General features: G+C 49.5%; 1 protein-coding gene and 1 long non-coding RNA gene across 30 annotated transcripts in view; one reads left to right on the plus strand and one right to left on the minus strand.

Moving 5' to 3' along the window:
• Nucleotides 1-26,581, minus strand: part of VDR (vitamin D receptor) — a 105,656-nt gene that overhangs the window by 39,619 nt on the left and 39,456 nt on the right. For 2 of the 29 annotated variants that reach the window (XR_013400583.1, XM_077952684.1), the window contains exons 1-2: nucleotides 23,692-23,785; nucleotides 1,527-1,607 (exon numbers count right to left, since the gene is read on the minus strand). The exons of 1 other annotated variant lie outside the window; for it this stretch is intronic. Coding sequence is in view for 16 of the 28 variants with exons in the window: in XM_077952684.1 (XP_077808810.1) it covers nucleotides 1,527-1,545 (19 nt within the window). In the remaining 12 variants the exon portion in view is untranslated. 29 annotated transcript variants of the gene reach the window in all.
• Nucleotides 1-26,581, plus strand: part of LOC144332828 (uncharacterized) — a 64,058-nt gene that overhangs the window by 9,923 nt on the left and 27,554 nt on the right. The gene's annotated exons all lie outside the window — the stretch shown is intronic.

Here is a 26,581-nt window from a genome sequence, read left to right on the forward strand (position 1 = left end):
CTATGCAACCATAAAAAAGAACAAAATCGAGTCCTTTGTCCTTTGCAGCAACATGGATACAGCTGGAGACCATTATCCTAAGGAAACTAAGCCAGAAACAGAAAACCAAATAGCCCATGTTCTCACTTATAAGTGGGAGCTAAACATCATGTACATATGGACATAAAGATGAGAACAATGGACACTGGGAATACAAGTGGACAGGGGCAGGGGCTGAAAAACAACCTATTGGGTACTATGCCCTCAACCTGGGAGACAATTCATTCATACTCAAAATCTCAGTATCATGCAATATACCTTTGTAACAAACCTGCACAGGCACCCCCTTAACCTATAAGAAAATTTCAGAAAAAAAGAACAAAGGAATGATTAACAGAAACCTTTGGAGAGATAAGATTGGGGAGGGCTATGCGTTATGTAGTAGCCGTATTCTATTTCTTTGAGTAGTGAGCATATGGTATCTTCTTATTATTACTATTATCAAAACACTACATCTATGTTTTGTACATCTGTGTTTGCATGCCCTTCTGAATATATAAACATTTCATAATTTAAAAACAATTAGAAATAGAAAAGTGCTTGTGGGTCTATCAACATTGTCCCGAAAGACCATCCCAAGTCCAAGCTGACGCCTGCAGGGTTTAGAACATAGCACACGGTCAAGATGTTGCCAGCATCCCGGAGGCCCAATATCATTGTGGGGTAATAGGGGGAAACCATCCAGGATGCTTGTGGCTTAACCCCGGGTCAGCTGAGATGCTGCAGCTCCGAGTCATCATGGTGTTGCTACAGAGTCTGGGTCATCCAGGCTCCCAAGTATCCGGTGGATTTCGTGGAAAACAGAGAAATCAAATGGGGGGTAGGAAGGAATATCTGTTAAATCAGTCCAACACATGTTCAGCATCACATGGGCTCATTTGGAGATGCTATGATACAAGCGAGTTGGAACAACATACTACCACAGCATAGCAACAGGGCAGTCCTGCAATGGGGTGGGGTGCTGCCCTCACATCAGGAGGTCTCCATGCTGGGGGTGAAGGCTGGAAAGACTGGATTGAGCAGCCAGAGGCCCATTTCAGGGGAGCTGACAGAAGACCCAACCCTGCCTAAGGTTATTTGCTGCTATCAAGAAGCCAGTGCTCAGGACCAGAGTCCACATGTGGAGAAGATGCCCAAGCCTCTGCGGCTTGAAAGCTGAAAGTCCCAGGAATGACAGGCAGAGACTACAGAAGGCAGGAAAGAGAAAGAGGAGATGGGGCTGGATAGGAAATATCAGACGCACAGGAGAGCCCAGCCAGGGTCATAGCCGGAGTCAGCAAGCCCCATCTCCTGAGCCTTTCTCTGAACTCCCACCCGCACCCCACACACTCATGCATCTCAGCTGCAGACTCTGCTGGTCCGGGACCCACCTTGCAAGATCCTGGGTGGTATCCCTTCCTTCCCCTGCCCACCACCTTCTTATGGCCCACCCTTGCCCCTTGAAAACAGAAAGCCAGGGAAGTTGTGGCTGATGAGGAAACACCTACCTGAAGGAGCACAGGGCATGTAAGTGGAGCCCGGGGGTGCTCTTCTATGAGGTCTCACAGATACTTCAGACCCAAAGCCTTCTGAAATGAAGAAGGGGAAACCTTTTATCTAAAGCGGAGCACGGACCGCCTCACCAGTCTCTAAGGAAGTGGGCACGAGAGGATCTTTCCAGGGACTTTAGTCCCCAGATCAGGGACTGCAAACAGAAGTGGCTTGTTGGGGGCAGGCATGCCATGTCATCGCTGGCAGGGGTGTGGGGGTGGAGGCTGGGCAGCAGCCAGGATGGCCCTCCCTCGAGGCAGGGAGTAGCAGGAGCCGTGGGAAGGGGTGGCGGCAACCAGCCCCGGGCAGAAGGAAACAACCTCCCACCTAGGCACTCCTCCTCCTCTCACAGCCCAGGCTGTCAGGAGGGAAGAAGGGCCTTTTCCTTAGGGAGACCCACACTACCCCCTCCATCTCCAGATTGTAGGCAGCTCAGGAAGCAGAGCAACTGGGCCACGTGGCCCACTGCTAAGAGCGGGAAGACAGCTGCCCGAGGCAGGGCAGTGGAGGAGCCGCACAAGAGCTGGGAATGGGGCGGGCTTGGATAGCAGCCCACAGCCTTGGCCTCTTGGGACAGCTTCAAAGGCAGGTGTCTGAGATCTCCTGTCTGTGGAGACTGGGTGTAGGCGGAGCAGGTGCTGCAGGGGTTAAATACAGCAATGTATTGCTTTCAAACAGGATGTTTTCTGCCACTTTTAGCTCTTCCCCAGACACGCTCAACACCCCCAGCTGCAGTAGAGCTGACTCTAGTGCCCAGACTCTGGATCTTAGCAGCTGGCAGGGGGGGCCAGCAACGAGGGACGGGCAGAATTGTACCCTTTCCACTTCCACTCACACCCAGCCCTGCTGGTCCACCTGCAGATGTAGACAGACAGACAGACAGACAGACAGACAGACACACACACACACACACACACACACACACACACACACACACACACACAGAGTTTCCTTCTCTGATGCCAACAGGAGGTGACCCTGGCAAAGGCCTTTAAGTCAGACCCCAGATGGGGTATGTCTAGACCCCAGCTTTTGTTTTTCTTTGGAGACCTCTGTCTTCCAGTAGCCTAAGCAGGGAAGGAGGAGAGCTCAAGGGGCTTTCAAGACCTGGGCCCAGTCCCAGAACTGTGAGCCGGCTGAGGCCACTTGCCACCCCTTCCAGCACTACCAGTTCCCAGGGAGCATCGAAGAAAACACCAGTGGACAATGAGCCGAGATAACCTAAGCTGGGCTGGCCCCCACCAGGGGCATAGGCAGTGGGAGGTGTCTGCTGAGGACAGGCGTGCTGCCACGTACTCCCGAGCCAGGCCCTCCTTTGCCTGCACTGCTCCTACTGCCCAAGTCCTTCCCAGCTGACCACGCTCTGCGGGGTTCCCCCTCTGGCCTTATTGACTCCTCAGGCTCCTTTCCTGGTGCGCAGGAAGGTGAGGTGGGGACAAGGTGGACACAGAAAGGAGCACTGCTTTCCTATCCTCAATCCCTGTGGTTTTCAGAGATCAGAGGTGACATCCAGGTAGACCACCACCCTGGAACTTAAAAAAATGTTTCTGGAGTATTTACTACATGCCAGGCCTGCTAAGCTCTGCATATATTATTTCATTTAGCCCTCACAACAGTTCTGTGACGCAGGGAGCAGTCCTACTTTACAGGTAGCAAAGCCAAAGTTCAGAGCACTCTGAGTGACTTGCCCAGGGTCCCACAGCCAGGCAGGCGGTGGTGCCTGGGGCCAAACAAGGACGGCTGATTGTAGTGCCCAACTGGGTCCTTTTCCAATGACAATCATCAGAGCAGATGCCTACTGCTCCGCACTGGGCCCTGCTCCATGGCTTTTCTGTGTACTCACTTACTTCACTCTCACAACAGCCCCCTCCAGTGGATACTTTACTGCCCAGGTTAGGGGTAGAAACTGAGGTGCAGGGAAGGCGATCGTCTTTGGAGCTGGATTTGAATCTAGGTAGCTTAGCTCTGAGTCATTTCTGCATCCCTAAGCCCCGGACACCTTTCACTTCCACTAAGTCGGGAGCAATGCAGAGAACAATCCCCAGGTCATGAGGGAAGAACCCGGGGATTGTTCTTGTCCCTCCAAGGATCCCAGGCCAAAGGACGGCAGGCCTCAGCCAGGATCCATCCACTTTCTGTCACCCAGCCCCTCTCATCTGGGAAAATCCCATCCAATAGATGAGCCTCTCCTCAGTCGACTTTCCAGTACTGGATGGTCCTTTTAGGAAAGATATCCTAGATTCGGCCTCTGAGTCCAAGTGCAAACCTATAGGAAAGTGGGGCAAAGACACACGGTGGAAAAGAGGACAGGTGGAAAAACTGCTTAATACCTGCTCTCTGCCACGTCACACGCCCACCCCACCAGCAATTCATGTTCTGAGTACACAGAACATCCCACTGCTTTTGCTGGGACCGTCCCCAGAGCAACCCTCTCCTAACCCTGCTTTAGAAATACCAAACCCCCAGCACTGAGCCTCAGAGAAGCAGAGCGGGAGGAGCTCGACTGTGTAGAAAGCCCCTGGCTTCCATCCCTCCAGGGCCTGCATCCCACATCAAAACCCTGCCTGACCCTGACCCCAGGCCTGACCTTGGCTTAGCAAGAAATGAGAAGATAACATATTTCCTTCCAGTCACTGAAGCCACAACCATTGCCTCTCCTACACATCTGCCTGTCAGCCCACACCACAGGCGGCCCCATCTTGCGACAGCTTCTGTTAAATGGGCATCCCCAGGGCAGTCTCGCCTACGGCAGTCTTGCAGGGTGATAACTGCCAGGTGTCCTGGGCAGAGCCCTGGGAAGGCAAAAATCAAAGTCCCTCATGGCTCAGTTTAACTCCGCATTGACTGGACCCGCCTAAGGGTGGTAAAGCTGTGACTCTGAGAAGGACCGTGGAGTGGACAAGAAGTCTGACCACTAATGTCTTTTCTAGCTCTGAAAGCATGCAACTCCAAGACTGGAATTCCCATCATAAGAAGCACTATTTTTTTTTTCTTTTTAAGAGACAAGGTCTCCTCTGTTACCCAAGCTAGAGTGCAGTTGCACAATCACAGCTCACTGCAGCCTCTAATTCCTAGGCTCAAGCAATCTTCCACCTCAGACTCTCCAGTAGCTGGGGTGACAGGTGTAAGCCACGCCAGGCAAGAAGGCCTTAAATGAGATGAAGCTTTCTCCCTAATCCCTCACTAGCCAGATGAACCCCAACATTCATGCCTCAGTGAGTGAGACTCACTCATCCTCAGATGCCAATGAGCAGGAAGGGCACAAAAGATGTGGCCCCTAATCAACCCCAGGAGAGGGGTTCTCTCTTTGCCAGTTTGGGACTGGGGTGATCTAAACTGGGCTTTCTAATTGTTGACATTGTTTCAAAGTTCCCACTCCTTCTAGAAAGAAATGGAAAGCTAAGCTATTTCCCCACAGAGTGGGAGACAATTCTTCTTCTTCCTAAAGTTGCCACACACACAGTCAACCACGTGTTGGGCTTTTCTAGGAGAAGATATACCTGTGTGTCCGCCAGCCACAACTGCACATGTACTTGTGCGCGCACACCCTTGTCTTGCTATTTTTCGTTTCATCATCCCTTAAACTCTGCCCCATCGAGTGCTGAGCACTGCATGACCTACCTGACTTTTTATTTGTCATCTCTTTTTGCCTGGTGCATAACTCAGGCACAGCAATATCATGGCCAGCTAAGGTGATACCCTCTCTTCCTTCTCCGCCATCCCCAACATGTACCCATTTTCTTTGTCCAGAACAGTCTCAGTATCTCCCAGAAGAAGCTGACAGGGAACAGAGTGATAATAAGGGGGAGAGGAGAGGGTTTACTGTGTAAATAGAACATATCCAAACTACTTCCTGCCCCGACTGTCTCCCCAGCTCCTTCATACACACACATTTTAAACATGGGTAAGAATAGTTAGAATTATTTTCTACAGACCACAATGTCCACAGTAAAACCCAATAGATAACATTCAGCTCAGAAAATCTCAAGATTGGAAGGCAACAGCACCACCTAGTCCAATCATCTTAAATTTCTTCTATAATATTCTAGCCAAATGGCTTTCTAGCCCACGTTTGAATAATTTTCCTAGTGGAGAACCATCTCCCATGGCAATCCACTCTCTCTGGATGACTCTATGCTTAGAAAGCTCTGTATCATGCACAGATGGAACAGCCCCCATAGCTTTCAATGGCTGCTCCTAGACAGCTCTTTGCAGCCATGTTAGACAAACCTACTAGGCCATTCACACAGGAGCTCTAGAGGAGGGATTAGGGGGCCACCATATGGTGCCATATGCACATTAGTAAAATGAGCCCTGGCCAGGCGCGGTGGCTCATGCCTGTAATCCCAGCACTTCAGGAGGCCCAGGCTGGTGGATCTCTTGAGGTCAGGAGTTCGAGACCAGCCTGGCTAACATGGCGAAACCCCATCTCTACTAAAAAAAAAAATACAAAAACTAGCCAGCGATGGTGGTGTGTGCCTGTAATCCCAGCTACTCAGGAGGCTGAGGCGGGAGAATCTCTTGAACCAGGGAGGCAGAGGTTGCAGTGAGCCGAGATGGCACCGTTGCACTCCAGCCTAGGTGACAAAAGTGAAACTCCATCTCAAAAAAAAAAAAAAAAAAAAAAGAAGAAAAGAAAAATTAAAAAGAAAAAGGATCCCTTTTTCTAACACTCTTAGACTTTTCTAAGGCACTAAGCCCTAAGACACTTCACTTCCATCAGTCAGAAAATTATCATAAAAATAGAACACTCTACAATGCTTATGTCGTGAGTGAGGTTGCAGGGGAGAAGCTGCAGAAGATAGCCTGGGTTACACTTAATTTTGATTTAGACCCCGTCAACTTCCCAGGTTTGATCATGATCCCCATAAGAAGAGTGAGTAAGGTGGTAGCACAGACAGCGTCTGCCTTTGTGGCCTGCACCTGGAGAGAACAGCGTCTGTTCCACGGAAAGGGCCCGTGGAGCAGCGTGAGTGCTGGATGTGTTCCCAGCAGGGCTGCCGCCTCCTCTGTCTGCCACTTGGCTCTTTCCAGAGGAGGCTGGGTCCCAGAAACACAGCTCTAAATACCTCTAAGAACGTTTAAGAGGCTCACCAGTCATGACTGACTGAATGATGGGAAATTCAGTGGCTGATGACACCGGAGTTGCAGGAAGGAGTTTACCCCTGAAGCTTGTTCTTCATTAACCCTTTTGGGACTATGCATCACCTTTGAGAATCTGCTAAAAGTCATGGACTGACACCCCCTACAGTATCAGGATATATCAGTCCATTTTCAAGCTGCTGATAAAGACATATGTGGACTGGGAAGAAAAAGAGGTTTAAATGGAATTACAGTTCCACATGGCTGGGAAGGCCTCATTAATACGGTGAAAGGTACTTCTTACATGGCGGTGGCAAGGGAAAAATGAGGAAGAAGCAAAAGTGGAAACCCCTGCTAAAACCCATCAGATCTCGTAAGGTTTATTCACTATCACAAGAATAGCGTGGGAAGAGGGGCCCCCATGATTTAATTACCTCCCGCTGGGTCCCTCCCACAACACGTGGGAATTCTGAGATACAATTCAAGTTGAGATTCGGCGGGGACACAGCCAAACCATATCACAGGGCTCATGGGTCACTCCATGGAAACCAGGCTACACACACTCATTCACCAATGCCGCTCTGGGGAGCTCTAGCAGCTTCTTGGAGCGTGGCAGGACTCAGAGCAGGGAGCCCATGAGGCCTCAGGCAGTGGGGCAGGAGATACACGGCTTACTTAGATAGATTTCCACTTCTTATCAACAATTTTTCCCGCAAGCTGCTTTTTTCCAGTGGAAACTCTGCCCTCAGCTTTGTCAACAAGATTTCTGGGCTGATTACTGCTCTCCAGGTAACAGGCAGGCTATGCTGGAGAGTGGCCGGTGACGCATAGGGGACTGGCCCATTTAGAAGCTACAGTCCAATCTCTCTGGTTTTATAGCTGAAGAAATGGAGGCCACACAAGTAGAACCATGGGTATTTAGAGGCTGGGAAGGGTAGCATGGAGGAGAAAACGGGGAGAGGTTGGTTAACAAATACAAAATTAAAGCTGGACAGGAAGAATAGATTCTGGTTTTCTGCAACACTGCAGGGTGACTGTGGTTAACTATAATTTACCTTATATTCCCCAAAAGCTAGGACAGAGGATTTTGAATGTTCACAACACAAAGAAATGATAAATGTTTGGGGTAATAGATAAGCGAATTGCCCTGATTTGATCATTGCACATTGTGTACCCATATTGAAATATCACTCTGTATTCCATATGTACAATTATTATGTGTCAACTACAAATAAAAAGAAAAAATTCTAAGAAAGTCAATAAAAACAAGAGAAGAGAAGTACACTCCCTTACTGTGTGGCCTTGGACATGTCACTTCCTCTCTGATGGCCTCAGTCTCTTCTCAGTCTCCTCTGAGGTAATCAGAGAGGAAGTGACATATCCAAGGCCACACAGTAAGGAAGTGTACTTTCTCATCTCCAGCCTGGCTTAGTCCAGGAGCCCCAATCACCTGCCTGAGTAGCTTCAGGGCGAGAGTGTGGTGTGGGGTAGGAATGGGCCATGGAAACAGGTGTGTACTCTCCCTTTGGGGCTGAGAGTTCCCTGTAGGAGGCCTGATGCAGACTGCAGCAGGACCACCAGCACTGACTACATCCTTCCAATCAACACAGAGAAACAAAAAAGTCGCTAGGATCACCTACGTGCTCCTCCCTGACCAACTCCAGCTCCTGGCTTCAGCTCCCATGGCCAGAGACATGAACAAGGACTCAAGACAGAGAGTACTTTAGAGGGAAGTGGGATATGCCTGGCCTGAGCTTTCTCTACTCTGAGTGAATTTTCCTGGGACACTAGCATGGGAGTACTTCCCAAGGATATCTGCTACAGGGAAAAGTTGATGAGACAAGGAGGCTATTTGTTCAGTGACTTAAAGACCAAGAAATAGAAACTGGGCAGACCCAAAGAGAGAGAATAGGTCCAGCCCTTCTTTGGGGAGACCCGAACTACTGCTAGTGTTAGTGCAGCTGATAGCTAAATGGGATTTTCTCTAAAAATAAAAGCAAAAACAAAAAAGCAACTCAAGACAGCAGAAGAGGGCTGCTTCCAAGCCATTCCCAAGCCCAGCTTCCAGTGTGGCTGCGTGCGTCCCTCCAGGCTAAGCATCTGTCTTAATGCTGGGACCCTCAGCCTGAGTCCACATAGGCCTGAACCACTCTTTTTTTTTTTTTTTTTTTTTTAATTGTACATCACTCCTTTATTATGCTGATCTGGAAAAAGGATTTAGTACAGTTATGCTCAAATGAACACTGGGCCCATGTGGCAGGTCCAAGCAACTAGAACATGATTCAAAAATCCGTGAAAAACACACTTAGACAGGGCCACGAGGCATTTCACTGCCACGAAACAGAGCAGGGAGGGATTCTAAAACACACAGCAGGAAGCACTCCTGCCCCTCAGAGGTCGAGGAGCTTACCCCATATTGGTATGAGGAATGGCTTATTTTCTGATGACCACATGTGGGACTATTTCAACTGCCACGAGAAACCCTGGAAGGGTTATTGTTTTGTATTTTATATATGTATATATATATATGTAAATCTAACACATAAAGTATATTCAGGACTGATCCCAACCTTCTAGAGCCAGCTCCTTTGGGGTCAGGGAGGAAACAGTTGTCACATTACCATGCAGGTTACATTCTTCTTCCACTGGAATGACCAGAGCGTCCAGTCAGTGTCCTGACTGCAGAAGAGCAAAGGACCGGCTCCTGGGGGCAGACAGGCTGTCTTGCTTCTCCTCTTTGGTTATGGCTTAGCATGGTTCCTCCCCACAAGTCCTTACTAAACAAAACACTCGCAAAAACCCAAGTCACTACTTTTAAACTCTCTTGGATAAGGGGAGCTTTCCCACAGCTTGGACTGAGAACCTGTGCCCTAGAAGTGCTATTCTGACTAGACTGTATGAAGGGAGAGGGTGCAGGAGACAAAATGGCTAAAATGAAAATGGAAGCCACTGGTCCCCATCTGCAGCTACAACTCAAGATGTCTACAGATGTGGTCAGTGTGACATGTGCAGGAGGGAGGGGCAGAGGGACCCGATGGGCAGGGAGGGTGCTCCTGGGGACAGTAGCCTGCCCAGACCTGAGCCACTCTTGCTCAGGCAAACCTCTCTGAGGCCCAACCACCTACCCCTATCCAGGTGGCCAGGCTTATTCTCCTTATTTTCCTTCTGGGACCAACATGATCTCTGAATCACTCAGACTCTTCCTGCATTGTATCAAAGGTCAGTATCCAAACCCCAGGTCCTACCAGCTCCGAGATATTTGGGATCCTTGGGATCAGACCCCTTGCCTTTGTCCAGCTACCTGGGCCAGCCTATGCCCCTGGCCACCTGACCACTGTTCAGATGCCCCCAGAGCCCATTCCTGTCTCCTCATCTACAAATAGGGACATGATAATACCTGAGTCTCAGGTCTTGTGTGGGATCAAATGAGCTGATCTCTGAGTAGCCCTCAGAAGGGTGCCTGGCACACCATAAGCTTTATATGTTAACTTTATTGGAACTGTACCTGGCTTTAGTATAATCACTGGAGAATCCAGGAAAATGAGAAGATCTTCAGGCCCCATAGAGTTGCTGTGAAGGGCAGGATGCCTGCTTCTCAGTCCCAAAAGCTCCACCCCAAACAAACATTGCCCAGAAAGCCACAATTTTGCTGAGCTGGGAAAAAAACTGACCACCCCACCCACTGTCTGTGGCTTCTAAAACTCTTCCAAAACTTCTTGGGGTGAGGAGATGTGAGTTGTTCTAATCTCTCCCCTAACAATCAGAGAAGCTGAGGTACAAATCTAGACTTTTCCTCCAAGTAAAAGATAAAGCCTGTGGCTCCCAAGTTGTCACTGATTACCAACCCTTATACCCATCGTCCTTCCTGTCGCTTCTCACCCAGTGTCACCTCCGTGCCCCACCTCCCCCATTATCAAGTGCTGGTCCTGTACCTGCATCTGTTATCACTGTAGTGGGACCTGAAGCTTGACTACCTCCAGGATGCCCCTCTGACTGTTACCAGGGCAGCGGCACTACCACCACCCATTCCCACCCACCACCACCTGCAGCAGAAAGCAGAACTCAGGAGAAGGCTGAGGTGGGTGCCGAGGGGCTGGAGTCAGGAGCTGGCAGCGAGAACTGTGGAAGCCCTGGCAGAAGAATGGCCCCACCATTCCACTTCACCTAGACATGGGGTGGGCTCTGGCTCAGTGGGCCTGGACTCCTGGCTGCCCCAGCTCTTAAAGGCCTGGGAAGGCCATTCACTTATCCTGGGATAGATTCTGAAGCCTGTGTCAGAATCAGGAAAGGATCCTCAGGGTCCTCTGAGATGGGCAGGGCTGGGTTAACTCTCCACCAGGCAGCTCCGGTCCCGTACAGGGCTGATTTGCCCAAACATATCCTCTCCAACTTCTGGGTTATTAGGGAGGGGTGGACACTTCCCCCGTACAGCGTTCATGCAGCTTCTCGGGACCTGGGCCATGTGGGAAGTTCCCACTCACTTTCAAGGGCAGCAGCAGGCACCCCAAGGTGACATCGGCCGCTCCTCCATTTCTGATCTGAACGACTCCCCCTAAAGAGCTTCTCCAGAGCGGTTTGGTCAGGCTTCTGGCCATCCTTCTGGGTAGGGTTCCTCTTGGGGACACCCCTGAAGGGCCAGGGATGGCATGTGGCAGCATTTCTTCTTGGCCTGTGCTGGCCTCTGCTGCCTTATCTCTGATGGGGACGCTGCCTATGTTTAAGTGCCGGCCACACGGAAAGGCCTGTACTGGAAGTGAGAGACGCAGTGGTGAGCAAGACATAGACCCTGTCTTCTGGGAGCTTACAGTCTACTGCGGATTAGGGGGTGGGGATGGGGGACAAACAGGAACGTCCAATTCAGTACGACACGTCCTACAATCCAGGTAAGTGCCAGGTCTAAAGGGAGCATATGCGAAAGCCTCTGCCTCATCTTAGTGAGAGAAGAGAAGAGAAGGCTCTTTGGAGGCGGTCCCCTCTCAACCTCTCCACGGAGACAGGAAGGAGCAGAGGAGTTTAATGTGGTAGTGGTAAGAGGCGTAAGGAGCACTCCAGGCAGAGGATACTGCACATGCAAAGGCTGAGAACGAAAGGGAAAGAACATGTTTGGGACAGAGAAACTCATTCAATATGGCTGGAGAGAGGGAGAGGGCGCCAGGAAGAAACGCCCCAGCTGACCACGCTCATGTCAAAGGCCTGTAGGAAGTACATTCCACTCTTTTCTCTGCTTCTTCAAGTTAAACCCAGTGAGTCTTGAATATCAGGAATTTTAAATTATTGCCATGATTTATTGAAACTGAAGACTTTCAGACCCCATTCAGATCCCCATTCCAACCTGAATCCACCTGGAGGGTTGTGAAGAAAATAACAACAGGGCCTCTCTCATTGTTTCATTGAGAGGTTAGCCATGCATAGGCCTCTTCTGCGGCACAGCTGAAGTCCCAGCCAGGGTACACACAAAGCCACTGTCCCCCATAGCCCTTCAGGGAGATCCTTAACCCTGAGAAGAATAGGACCATCAGTAGTTGAGCTAGAAGGGAGAGGTAAAGGAGAGAGACCTGAAAAATTCAGCCTAGCTGAATAGAAAAAAAAAAAAAAAGGGTTTTGTGGGAGAAAATCAAAAGAAAGAACAAATGATTCAATAAGGGCAGATGGAAGGAAGGTTAGTGAACAACTCAGCTGCCATATCACCAGTGCAATCCTTACTTAATTCCTCAGTCTGTCCAGGGTGGCCAGATATGGTTGATGGGCACAGAGAGAGGTGAGTTGCCCACAGCTGCAGGATCCTCAAACCTGCCTCCACCAGTCCACTCAGCCCACTCTGTTCTGGTCAACAAGGTTAATTGCTCGTTGCCAGGAATTTGTCTAAGGAAGGGCATCAGGCAAAATACATGATGCTCACAGAAAACACGCACCACCGACGGGTGTGGAACATCTCATATGCAGATAGGCACATGCCAGTCCATATCCTGAGTCTGGCTGTCCAAATTCACTGCTGGCCAACATGACACAAGCCTTGTCTTACCCTCAGAGCTATAATTGAAGATAATCCTCTTGGTTCAATGTTTCAGATCAAATATCAGAATCTGTCTGGAGTATTCTTCCCCAGGGCCACAAAGTGGTAGGAAACAGCTGCCTCTGTTCTAACCCTTGAACCCTAACCAAGCTAGGATTCCCCTTCCCCAGCCCTACCCATTGGTCATCTCCCTCTTCTTTGTTTTTCTTTGGTAGCCAGGGGGCAAAGACAGAACAGATTTAAACCACAGAGTACTTTCCATAAATGCTGCCCCAGGACAGCGAAGGAGCTAAACTCAGGGTCCCTAGAGGAACAACCTCTTTCCCTAGAGGAGCAACTTCTTTCCCTCCAGGTGGTCAGCTCTCTGCAGCCCCCGAGTTGCCCTGAGCCCGGCCTGCTGCCCACCGGGCCTCTGAACCAGCTGGCAGAAGTTCCACTCCCTGCACTCAACACTCTTTCTGGCAGAGCAAACACCCCTCAAGAAGGAATTTGATGTTACTCAGAACCTAGTTTCAGTTAAAGGACTTGTGGGTGAAACCCCATTTCCTCTGACTGGGCTGGGCCCCACTAGGTCAGTTGGAGTTGCTGCCAGGTGAGCTGCAGACAGGTAGCATCCTAGGGAGGACGTCAGTGGCCAAGGTCCATCTCCGTCCCGGGGGGAGATGCCCACTGCTTCCCTTCACTCCCCCGCCCTTACTTTTCCCAGAATTCCCCCTGACCTGAAAAATAACTCTGTAGCTAGGCTGGTCTGTAGCCCAGGATTGAATTTTAACAGAGATGAAAATAATTCCCCCAGTGAGCTATTTTCTGCTCAGCTTTCGGAACATAGCTCAGAGTGACAGGCACAGTGGGGCAGGGGAGGCTGGCCTCGGGTCACTAACTAGGGCCACTATCCATTTAGGGCCCTTCCCACGTACACTCCCGCACTCTTGCTGGCACCAGATTTTATAGAGGTAACTGCCTGCCACACCTGCCTCCACCTGTGGATCCACATGGGGCATGAGGGTGGCAGGATAGGGAAGGCCCACAGGAGTCAGGGGTTTCCATCCTCCATGGCTACAGCTCTTACAGAATGCAAGGAAGAAGAAGAAAACGCTGCTACTTTACCAAGCCTCCAAAAGGAGGTTCTATAAGACTCTTGTGTCAGCTGAGATAAATATTTTAAATATGTTATAAAAATTGTTACACTGTAAAATTACACTCTATAAAAATATTAGCTATTGCCTTACTATTATTTTTCCAGGTATTTAAGAATAGGAAAGGAGGAGGAATAAATTCAGGTAGAAAGGGGAAGGCTGTGAAAAAACACCGTGAACGATTGCATGGAGCATGATCCATTCATTCATTGTCTACCAAGCCCACCCCCAAACTTTCTACTTTTTATTTTTTTTATTTTTTATTTTTTGCCTTAAGACTTTATCCTCTGTTAGTTTCCTTTTGATTTTTTCTCACACAACTTTTCTTCTAATACCTACAGGGAAATACCTTCCTGAGAAGACAGAGTTTGGGAGGCAGAGAAGGAGGAGGGGAGAAAGGAGAGGAGGGGAATGTATTCTTGGAATGTCTTATTCGGAAAGGTTTCTTTCTAACTCACAAGGAAGAAACACTCTGTATTATAAAGCTATTATCACACGCTGGGAGGGGTACCTTCTAGTACATTAGTAAGGAATTCTACATGAACAGAGTTTTTCCCATCCCACTGTGTAACAGTCACCTGTGAAAAGAAACTACCAGAGGATGCAGTGGAGCCCGCAGGGCAGACCCGACTGTGATGTGTGCTGTTTGCCACCCATCCTCCCCCATCACCAACAGTGATTACACATTTTTTTAATTGGCTGTCAATGTTTTATAAATCAAGAGGTTACATTTTTGAAAAAAAATTCTGAATGTCCAGCTTTCTATGAAAAAGTTGGGTAATCTGACCACACCAGGCCGAAGCTCCTGCTGGAAGCCTGCTGGGCCAAAAGGGGCTGTTCCTATCAACCAGCATGTGTCCTCCAGTCCATCTCATAGGGTCTGCATCCCTCCAGCCTCGCTCATGACCCACCTGGCCCTGGCCCCGTGACCAGCCCACAGTGACAGCGGAGCTCACGGTTGGAAGTGCAGGCTCTGGAGGCAGCTGGCCTGGGTGTGCCCAATGCTGGATTCTCCCTACCACTAGCTGTGCAACCAGAACCAATGAAATGCACTCTCTAAGCCTCTGCTTCCTCACCTGTGAAATGAGAAAAATAACACCACCTACTGCATAGTCTGTGAGGAGTCCATGAGATAATCACGTCAAGTGCTCAGTACAGTGCCTGGCACGTAGTACCTGCTCAGTAAACGTTAGTGCTTATTATTGCGCACAATTGCTGTAATGACTTAAGGAGAATCCATCTGAGTTGCAGCCCAGTGTTTGAAGATGATTTAACAACACAAAACAATTTGCCCTTCAACCCTCCTTTCTTGCTCAGGGACCCGGTCTACAGACAAAAACCATCTAGTGAGTATATCCGTGACATGTTAGTTATTGTGTGGAGCAGGGGCACTTCAGAGATAGGATTCAGACCTGTTCCTGGGGCTCGCAGTAGAGTGGGGGGAATGGACGATGGCACACTCACAGCACTGACTGGTGGAGTTACGCACAGAGCTCTCCCCACAAGCCCTGCCCAGGACCACACAGGAGCTTGGCATTCAGGAGGACCTGGGGGTGGATCTGATTCTTTTCTCCTTCTAGGCTCCAAACCTTTCGGGGGGCTTCGCTAAAGGACACCCAACCTCGAATTAATTCCACTCCATTTCCAGTTTCCCAGACTGTGCACGTGATTTCAACAAAGCCGGTCAGGTCTCAAATGGAGTTCATTATAATGGAATTTTACCTGAGGCAGCCCCTCCCCCACTTCTTAACATCATGGCACCCAAGATATGGGTGTGCTTGCCAAAGAGGCTGGGCAGAAGTCACTTCCTGCCCCTGGCAGAAGTCTGGAAATTCAGAGCTGTTTGGAACAAAGAACTCTGCCCCGAAGGTGTTTTCCAGCATCTCCCTGACCAGACTGGAACTGCCCCATTCACCCTCGTACCACCTGCTGCGTTTTTTCCAGCCCTCCTAGACAGGAAGGAGAGGAGGGAAGACTGAGCTGAATGACCAGGACACTGCAGGAAAGGCAATGCGCAAGTGAGGAAGAGAACATGCATTCTGGACTTAAGCCTGAATTTAAATTCTGGTTCTGATTTAGTAGTTCAATGTTTTCGGGCAAGGAATTTAGCCTCTTAATCTCTGTGAACCTTGGTTTCCTCTTCTGTAAAATGGGTATAATATTACCAGCCTCACAGGATTATTGAGAGGCATAAATGAGAAAATGCATGAAAAGCACTGAACATAGTACCTGGAGCATAGTGAGTTATCATAACCATTGGTTATTACGATTGTCAGCTATTACATAATATGGTAACCACAAAGGCCAAAGGTTGGTATAGAAAGAGACACTGGGTGGAGCTGGGGTGGAGGGATGGCTGAAGAAGGTAGAACCCTGTCCCTGATCCCAGCACAGATCTGGGAGCCAAGGCGAGGCCCAGGCCAGAAGCACCTGCCTGCCTGGAGCTGACAGGCACAGACTGGATAGGTAATTACAAAGTTGAGGGCTGGGGTGGCCCATGCAACTGTCCAGCCAGCCACTTTCCTTTGTCCTATGGGTGGCTGGGTGGTGAGTATCTGGCTGTTTATGTGGCTACCAGGATGGTGAGTGTGGTCAACACTTTTCCCCAGTAGCCCCAGCAGGGTATTCGACCTTCAAAGGGAAAGGGACTCTCTACGGGCATTTGGCTCCTTTTCCCATGGCATCGCCTCTATTGCCTCCACCCCAACCCTCCAGCTACCCCTTGCTTCTCAGGTTAAACAAGTCAAAAGGCCAAAGAACAAGGCCAGACTCTGAAGAGATGGCCAGTAGAGATTACTAAAGTTCACCCCATCTCACTGGAGCCCTTAAATGATCAAGAAGCCCAGGACAGATGTGAATCCATCACTGCCCCAGCCCTGTGTGCTTTGATTAGCTAGCCAGACTCATGGTTCTTACACTTCCATGTCCTTCTCTCAAAATATATATTCCTCCTAATCCACTTATGAAAATGCAATTCAGTAGGTATTAATTGAGCACATAGTATTGGCTCACTGCTGACACCAGGCTCTTGGTTGAACTGAGGAGACCACCAAGTGTTGGGGAGGATGTAGAACCATGGGATGCCTCAAGCACTGCTGATGGAAGCCCAGAGAGGAAGGGCTTCAACTGTACATAGAGGCCCAGCACAGAGCTCTTAGAGTCAGGCTGTGGCATGTATGTGGTCGCCTGTGCACACTGCAGCAGACAGGCACACACGTGAGCCAGAAATTGGGTCCCTAGGTCATGAATAATACAACTGTTATAGCTAATCATTATAACTGTAGAAACTCATCTAATACAACCTTTTCATTTTAGAAATGAAGCCTATATCAAGTGTTGGAAAGGATGGAGAACAATGGAAACTTTCAACCACTGCTGAAAGTGTTTTTTGGAACAACCACTATGGAAAGCTGTTTGGCACCCTATAGCAATGCTGAACATAGAATTCCATGGGAGGCAGCAATTCCAACCCTAGGTATGTGCCCTACAGAAATTCTTGTGAGTTTCTCATGCACCAGAAGACAAGTATAACATGTACACCCCTAGCAGTACTGTCCTATCGTAATGGCTCAACTGGAAACAACCCAAATGTCCATCAGTGAGAGGAGGATGTACAAATCGTGGTGTATTTTTCCAATGGAATACTATACAGCAGTGCAAACTAATGAACTGCAGTGGTGTGCATCGACATGGATGAACCTCAGAAAACTCATATTGACTCAAAGAAGTGCATCACAGAGAATACACATGTATGTGAACTCCAAAGCCATGTAAAATGAAACAATATAGTGTTTTGTAAAACATGCATAAATGATAACTTACAAAGAAAGCAAGGAGACAATGAACCGAAATTCACTTTGGGTTGGGGAGTAAGGAGGGGGAACGCAAATGGGGAGAGGCAGAGGGGGCTTTTAAGGTGCTGCGAATGCTCCACTCTTAACTTGGGTGGTAGGTTCAGGGTATAGGATTCTTTAATATATACATAAACATATAATCTTGTGTATATGATATATCACAGTTTTTAAAATGAACAAAAAAGAATTGAAGAACCCAAGTTGCAGAGAAGCTAAGTAACTTTTACAAGCTCATCAGCTAACAAATGACAGAGAAATCAATTTGCCAAATCTGAGTTTAATCAGGTGCCAGGACAGCCATTCCTGAGTTCTAAATGGGCCTCACAAGGACAGGCTTCTGGTCTAGAAATTTTGAAAAGAAGTGCAAGAGTCTTTTTTTCCCCACTTGTAAATTCCCAGTGTCTTGAGTAGTACCCGGCACACAGTAGGCTCTTGGCCCATGGGTACTGAATACACATGCCTTTCAAGGGCCTACTGTGTGCCAGGCACTTGACTTACATCACCTAATCCTCACATGGCCCTACAAGGGAGCTATTATTATACCCGATTTACAGGTAAGGACACTGAGATTTGGGGATATTAAGAAACTTGCCCAAGGTCACAGGCTACAAAGTGATCATGCCAAGATTTGAACCTAAGAGTCTAACTCAGACCCTGGGTTTCTCCTGTTCTGCCAGGCTGCTAGCTTCTAACAGCACTACCTAAAATTTTAGTTATCTACCAAAGAACCCTGGGACCCACAGGGGGTGGGGCAGGCTGAGCATTTTCTCTTCCTGTGACCTCTGTCTCCAGGCTCTGACAGAGCAGTCTGTATGGCCAGGCCCAGGGCTGGCAAGCCGTGTGAAGCAGTGGTTACAGGCTGACTTGCAGCCCTGGGCAGGTGACTATATCTCTTTAGACCTTGGTTTCCCCACTATGCCTGCTGGAGAGGATAACTGTACTTACCCCAGAGAGAAGCTATGAGGATTGAAGGAGACAAGTAAAGCAATCAGCACGGGGCCTGGCATGAGGCTATCAGAGGAGGCTAGAGTCCGTTTCTCCTTCCAGCTGGGCTAGGTTCAAGAGTCCTTAAGGGATAGCCAGGAGAGGGAAAAGGTAGGCAAAGTGAGAATAGCTCCCCATTGGCCAGTGGGACAATCAGCACATAGTAGGTTTTCCATAAAGAGGCTTGTTTGAAAGATTGTTTCCTATTTGCCTTCCAGACTATTAGAGTCATATTTGATTCCATACAATTTCTCTGCACAGTCCTACCTCCCTTGGGTTCTTGTTTGCTATTCTTAACCTAAGTAAGGTGACGGAGACTGCCAGAGAGGCACCAAGATCTAAAAGTGCTGGCAGAGGGAGCCTCCTTCTGAGAGGCCACTGTCCCCAGAGTAACCTTTGGGCAGTCCAAGCTTGCTCTCAGGTCAACTTGTTCAAACTAGTTAGTACATCTAACCCCGCAGCTCACAAACATTTATTGCAGGCCTATAATGTGCAAGACAGGGCACTAGTGCCCTGTGGCCATCCCATGAAGGCAGAGGCGGGAGAGTTCCATGCAGGTTAAGAGCGTGGGCTTCTGCAAACCTGAGAGGGAGTCCTGGCTTTCCTCCTCACAGGCTATGACAGCTTGGCATGTTGACTAACCTCACGGAGACTCCATTTCCTCATTTGTAAAGAGAACATAACTTGTTCCTACCTCACAAGACCTAGTGATAGGTCTGGGAGGCACGTAGCACAGCACCTGTTACCAAGTGATTGCTCAGTAAGTAGCTGAAGCTACAACTCCAGCACCAGCAGATGGCACACACTGGATGTGTCATCAGCAAAGCCTTGGGCCTCATGGGTATTCCACAGTGCCTGGAATGTCCCACCTTGCGTAACACTTCCAAGCTTCAGGTTGTCATCAGAAGGCCAGTGAGAGGCAGCAGTTTCTCAGGAACCAACCACCGAGTCTGCCCAGACTACACTTTCCCGCGGGTTGCAGCTGCCCACACCCTGCTCAGGACCAGGACTCTCCCCTGTGCAGAATGAGGACTTTGTATGGCATCTGGTTCTGGGAACACTGCTTAGTCTATTCCTTGGCACAGGACCTGCAGGGCAGGTTTGCAAAAGCATGACACACATTCCGACTCACAGAGTACTGACTTCCACTCCTGCTATTTGTCGATGAGACACCCCCATCCTCCCCCAGCCAGCCTTGGGGTGGGGGTCTCACCACCTCCCTTCCCCACAAGTCACTTCAAAGACATGACTTCCCAAGAGATCTTCACTTGCCCTTTTCATTTGTTGACAATGAGAATGACTTCCTTCCTGGCAGAGTAACTGAGAGTCATCGTGGTGGCTCTGCTCCCTCCACTCCTATGCCCGATCACCCACAGGCTGGACCTCTGGGGAGCCTATCCTTTGCACCTGGGCCATGAGGACCCAGGACCCAGAAGGCAGGACAGTTTCTCTTCCACATGTCGCCACAGCAGGATACAGGCACTGCCATCAATGCCTGTCACTTGAATTGAGCAAGAACAACCTGTCCCCACCCTGGACCATTTCCCCAATAGTCAGACCAGACCAAAGAGGCAAACTCTAGCGTCCTGGGGAACTGACAATGTCTCCTGCAACGCAGCTTCTCCCTGGCTTTGGCCTCCACTTTGCTTATCGTTTCCCCGGAACCTGATTACAGGCGACCTATGTCCTTTATCACAGTGGGCAAGGTTTGCCTACCCTTGCCTTCCTGGCTGCTTACCTGCTTTACAGCCAGACTTTCTGTGGGATAGTGTGGTCCCGAGAGGTCTGGGAAGCTGGATGAGCAAAACAAGGAGGCTGCAGATATGGAGGAAGAAGGAAGAGGAAGCGTGAGGCCCAGTCTTGGCTCCACTATGAACCCCAGTTTCCCCAGGGGAAGCTGAAGAGGAGCTGGCAGACCTTCCTCTCCCTGTCTGAGGTCGGGGTGGGGCAGGAAAACCGAAGGTGAGGCCAGTCACAAGTCAAGGGTGAAGGGAAGTCACACGAGTGGTGGGCTGGGTCTCAGGACAGGGTGGCTGCGAGCAGTGCTGCCCTCAGGGAAAAGACGAGAATTGGCTGATAACACCAGGGAGCAGTCTAGGGTGTTGGGGTCTGTCCTCAGAATTAAGCTACCCCTGCTTTCCCTTGAGCATTAAGCCTCCCCCAACCTCATCATCCCCTCATCACTGCTGTGACCTCTGCTGAGTTTGGAGTGATGATCACCAGGATGATTAATATTCCATTTTTCCCTGGAGAGTTTGGGTTTATGTCCATTGTCCTGGTATAACCATGCATGGCATCCCCTTTCACTCTCATAAGTATCCCAGTTTGCAAGATACATTACTCAGGACCTCTTTCTAGCATATCCAGGAGGGCACTGACACAGGAAAAGGTTAGGGACAAATCAGAGGGAAGCAGAACAAGCGAGGCCTTGGTGACCCAGAGTGGCAGCCAGGCTGGCTTCAGCCGAGCTGGATCCTCTCAGAACTGGACAATAGTGGAAGGGGAGCCTGAGAACTGCTTCCCACACTGGGGTTCAAATTGTCTTGGAGTCAGGGGCCTAGTCTGGTGGGTTCTGCTTTCTGCCATCCCTCAGAGGGCCTGGAGTCATGCTGGGCACACAAGAGGCTCTTAATCAAATCTGGTCAATTCCTTACTTTCCTCTACCTGCATCCAAAACAGAATTGTAGCAGGAAAAAATGGAAGCTGGAGCGCTGTAATTCTTTATTCAGCAACACACCAAATGTCATCTAGGTGGTCCTCCTGTCTCTGGCTCTCTGGCTTCTAGGACCTGACTGCTGCAGAGGCAACAGCGAGTTTCTAGCAGAGATTCCAGATGCCCATCCCAGCCAGGACAGTGGTGCCTCCTTAGGATGTGGGGTAAGGAATCAAACAATGGGAACTCCCTCTCCTGTCTTAGATAACCACCTGATGTAGTAGCCACCTGATGCAGCCCACTCGGCCCCAGGCCTTTCTCCATTCACAGCCTGGGCTTTGGACACCTGCTATCTGTTCTGGGGGTAGAGTGTAGGGGTCCAGGAGGTCCTCTTGGAGTTTCCTCTGGGACTTAGTTACAAAAGAGATCAGTTCTGAGGTCAAATAGGTGATACTACTTAGAAATCATAAACGTAAATGATCAGGGCACCCCAAAGAGCACCCGACCTTCCATAATGTTTGTACAAACAAAGTCTGATGGCCTCTGCTGAAGAGGAGCAAAGGGTTGGAAAGGCTTTCTAACTCTCATTTTTTTCCCTCCTTTCTTACCCCATTCTCTAGTTCCTCCTTTAGCTTGGTAAGGGTCCAAGTCACCGCTGATCAGGACCAGCCAAACCCGAAGCCATGGGACCCAGCCAGAGCACAGACTGTGAATTCCCCAGCTTTTTGCAGTTTGAGTCAGCCCCACAGCCGGACTGGCCTCCCAGGACTCTTCTCAAATGGGTCCAGAGAGGCTACTGAGTGGGGGCCATGGACTCTGCAGGGAGGGCTACTTCTGCTCAACGATTTCTAGCACCCAAAACAAAAGCCAGGGAGAAATGTACAGTCTTACTACCTCCTGGTCTGGCTGCATGCCAGTCCTGAAACTGTTTCAGAAAGACCCACAGTTCCCTCCAGCACTTGGACAGGGAAGGGACGGCAGAAGGTCTCTCAACACACAACACTCTCAGTTCATAGAATTCAGGCTCCAGTGTTCAGATAACCCATCTCTACCTCAGCAAACCACCCCCAATCCCCAGCCTGGGTTAAAGCCTTCTTTGCCAACACCATGACTTCTCTGGCCCCAGACTTTCCCGATTTCTTTTGCTCACCCCTTTCACTAGCAGAGACAGGCCGCTAATGAGACCACTAGGCAGAAATGGAATGAAGGGCTGGAAAAGCCTGCAGTGCTGGGATGTACCTCCTGATCCTAGGAGAAAGATGAGACGTAGATTTATCATAAAGCCACCATCCCTTCACAGTCACCTCCTGCTAGAATCATCCCATAGCCATTCCATAACCACTACTGTGTTGGGTATCTGAGCCCCTGCCCATGAGGAAGACCACCTTCCAGTAGGTAGTTGGAGCAGAGCCAAACTCTGCCCAGGAGTTTCTGCAATGCTCAGAAAATGCCTGCCCAACTGCTTGCCTGGGCTCTGGCCCCTTTGGCTTCAACTGAGCCCAGACAGGAGGCTGACTCACTCACCGCACGCACAGAGAAGGAGGAGGAACAAGAGGAGGAGGATGAGGAGGAGGAGGAGGAGGAGGAGGAGCTGCGAGAAGGGCCTGGACTTGGAGACCCAAGGCTCCCCCAGCCCGGGCTGGGTCTCAGACTCTGGTCCCTGGGTGAAGAGGAGGGGCAGTTGTCCACTGGCCCTGGAGATCACAGGCTGTTCCCTCCTAGATACTTCTGAATCTTCCTCACCACCACCACAGATGCAGGGCACCTCACTTTCCAAACAGAAACTACTCCTTGAGCCTCTTCCTCATTTAAATGCTTGCCCCTGAGTTCCTCTGAACATCTATTGACAGGCTGTCCTGAAAAACTAGGGCCAATTAGGTCTAAACTCATTGGTAGTTCAAAGAAAAGTTAAAAAAAAAAATTACTTAAAAGACCCAACTCCACCATCACAGGTGGACCATACCTGGGTCCTGTAAGAAAATAAATAAGGCTACACGCCCTCCACTCCAGCAGTTTTGAACACCATCGACAGCCAATCGCTCCTTTTCTTATTCCTCCACTCCATGCCAAGGCGCCCGGACAGAGGAAGGAAACAAATGCTTCTTGTTGCCCAAGTGCTGAGCACTGTGCTAGCGGAGCATTTCTCCTTTAAGCTGCCTAAGCACCGAGGATGTCGCCGCTCCCCTCGCCAGCCTGGCACGAACTTCACCTTTCTCAAACCTCAGTGCCCCTTAGTGTCCCAGCCTCATGGCACGACAGCCCCGACCTCAGTCGCCAAGTTTACCGCTGGGACTTAGACTCTAATGCTCGCACCCGGGATCTCAGGCCCCGGGATCCCCGACGCCCCGACACCGAGTCCCTATCCTGAAACCCCCTTCCCCGCTGCTCCCGGGTCCGCACCTGGTCCGGCCGCGGGTTGGACAAGCTGTTCCGCGCTCCCGGCGCCCACGGCTCGGCTGCCGCCTTTTGACAAGCAGAGACAGCCCAGCACCTGGCCCCGCCTCTCGATCAGGCCCCGCCCCGGCCCCGGCCCGGCCCTCCGCCCCGCCCACAGGTCCAGTCTTCTCCTGCCAGGAGCTGGGTTGGCGCTGCAACCATCTTGACTTGGAATCAACCACCCTACAGGGCACGCTGTAGCCTTAGAGACTCTACCTCGTGAAACTTTCATCGACTGTCGTCCATAGTGCAAGGCACGCTTCTGCCCTCTGTGGGACAGAGTTGTCGATGTTTATAGGTGCGGATTCCCGCTTCAGCCTGCGTTAATCGGGGATGCAGCCCCCCACCCTTCCTGCCGTGGTTCTACCCAGCCTGCTGCGGACGCCTGGGCCAGGTGCGTCCCCTCCTCCTGGGCTGACCCGGCCAGGACTTCGTCGTCCGCGGGACGCTGGGGGGCGCCTGCCAACTGGCACCGGCGGCTAGCTCCGCACGGGTGGGAAATCCCGGGCTCCGCTCGCTATCCTGTTACTGCTGCAGAACGCCAGGAAGCTCAGCCTGCTCCCACAGATTAGGGTAAAAGACCCCTAGGGGCCGAAGTGGAAACCGGAGTTGCATCATCGCTCCCACCCGATATTACCTTGGTAGCGACCGCGGCTTACCACGTTCCCGGTCTGTCGCGAATCTCACCCAAGGGAGCTGAGTCTCAGCTTCCCTGGTCCCTGGTCCCCAGTTCCCCCTTCCTCCCCATGGCATCGGCGTGAAGGGAAAAGATAAAGAGTACGTCCTGAGACCTGGAATTGTGGATGACTGTGGAAAATTCACCACAGAAAATTTTGGCTAAAAGTCATTCTCTGCTTCCCTTGACTACGTGATAGGCACAGCTCTAGCTACTAGAGGAGAGCTGAAAAAGCTGGGGTTCCCTTTTCTAAGAACTCGCTGTGCAGTGGGAGAGTGTATAAATAAATAGCAATTACAACATAATCTTCTGGAATAGAAATGCCCACAAAATCACACAGCAGTGGATGACCTCTTTTAGCCAGGGAGGATATTGCTATTCGCCTCTTACAGAGGAGGAAACCGTGGCTCAGAGGGACAAGATGAAAGGGTGGAAAATTGAGGCATAGAAAGGTTGAGTAATATGCCCAACATGACTCAGCTAATCAATGAAGGACTAGTGCTAGAGCCCAGCAAATCTGCCGGTGCAATGGTCTCTGAACCATTTCTGAGACAGCCATGCTGGACTACATGATAACCAGCCCCTCACAACTCAATAATGGGGTTAAAAGAAATAGACTGAGATTAAACAGAAGGAAGAACCTCCAACAGTGAAGTTTGTTAAGCGCTGAAACAGTTCATTATGGAGGTATCATGGAAACTTTCTGAGAAGACTTAAACAAAAGACAGAAGAGAGGCACAGTCTTTGACTGAACTTGGGAATGGACCATTTATTCTGAGAAACAGATGAAGTGCCCCTTTAGAGGTCCTGCCAGTCTGATGGATGGATTCTCTACCCGTAATGAAAGTAATAGGAAGAATTCCCTTGCCCAAAGCATCGTGGGAAAGCTAGTGGTGATTCTTGTGGGAAGAAAAGCATAAGAGGAAATTTCCAACTGCTAATACCTTGGGACATTCTCTGGAAGTCCCATGAGCCTCTGAAAGAGGTTGAGCACTCAGAAGTCACTTTTGTGGTGCTTGATTGGTCTGACATCTTGCAAATAAACCTTATCAAAAGATGGTGGATGCTTACTAAGTATTCCATAGTAATTGACAGTTAGTCTTTTTTCACAGCTCTTTGTTGGAGGAGAGGTACTTGTAATTCATATGTGTAAACTGCTTTATAGTATAAAAAGAATTCTTTGGAATATCTTACTTGATCTTTATCACAGCCTTTTCAGACATGAAGAGTAAAAAATAATGTTCTATTGTACAACTGATGTGCAGAGTTGTCAAGGTTTTTACAGCTGAGGAGTATCAGAGCTACTGGACCCAGGTCTTCTCTCTGCATATCCCACTGTTTCATGTTGCCTCTAAAAAACAAAAAAATGTTTCCGTGCATGCACTTTTCACAGAGTTGGAGAACTCAGAGGTTCTGTGTTTGGCAGATTGGCAAGATTATAGATGTCATCACGGTCCCCAGCACATGCCGTCATCAGCCCCATCACCTTGTCTCTAACCATGCTCTTCTCATATTCCCCCAATACCTTAACTGTTCTCTCTCATCCACCTCTCCAGATCCTCTCCTCTTTCAGGTCGTGCCTGTTCCATCAGGCTTTTCCAACATCTCTAGGCTGAAAGGAACTGTCAATTCTCTGGTCTTTGTAGCGATGCATTGTCTATATTGCATGATTCTGCACCTGATAATGAACCATCTGGTATTTACATTGAACAAAGATAGATTTTTTTTGCCTGTTTTGTTCTTAGAAGGAAGGTTATTTTGTGAAAGTAGAAAAGCAAGATCATATGAGATTCACTTCTCCTGTGTTCTGTTGTAATCCATAATTGTCTCTGGACCCTACTTCTCCCTAGCCAGGTATACAACTGGAAAGGGAGGTTGCTGTCCCACACCATGTTCTCTTGATGCCTTGATGACAAGCAGCATTCCTGCACTACAGAGTTAATAGTTTTAAATTCCTCTATCTTGACTTCTCTATAAACCACGTACCAGAACCTGTGCAGAAGACGTTAATTTTTCTTTTCCCTGAAGTTAACATTTCTCATATTCTCACTTATCCCTGGGATGGGTAGTGGTCTTTATTGGGATGTACAGATTGTTTTTTGTCAGTACTCATCTCTGCCAAATTACATCAGGGAATATCTAGTAAGCACTTGCTTGGCTAATATTAGCCAAGTCTGG

The sequence above is a fragment of the Macaca mulatta genome, chromosome 11, assembly GCF_049350105.2.
Source record: "Macaca mulatta isolate MMU2019108-1 chromosome 11, T2T-MMU8v2.0, whole genome shotgun sequence".
NCBI lineage: Eukaryota > Metazoa > Chordata > Mammalia > Primates > Cercopithecidae > Macaca > Macaca mulatta.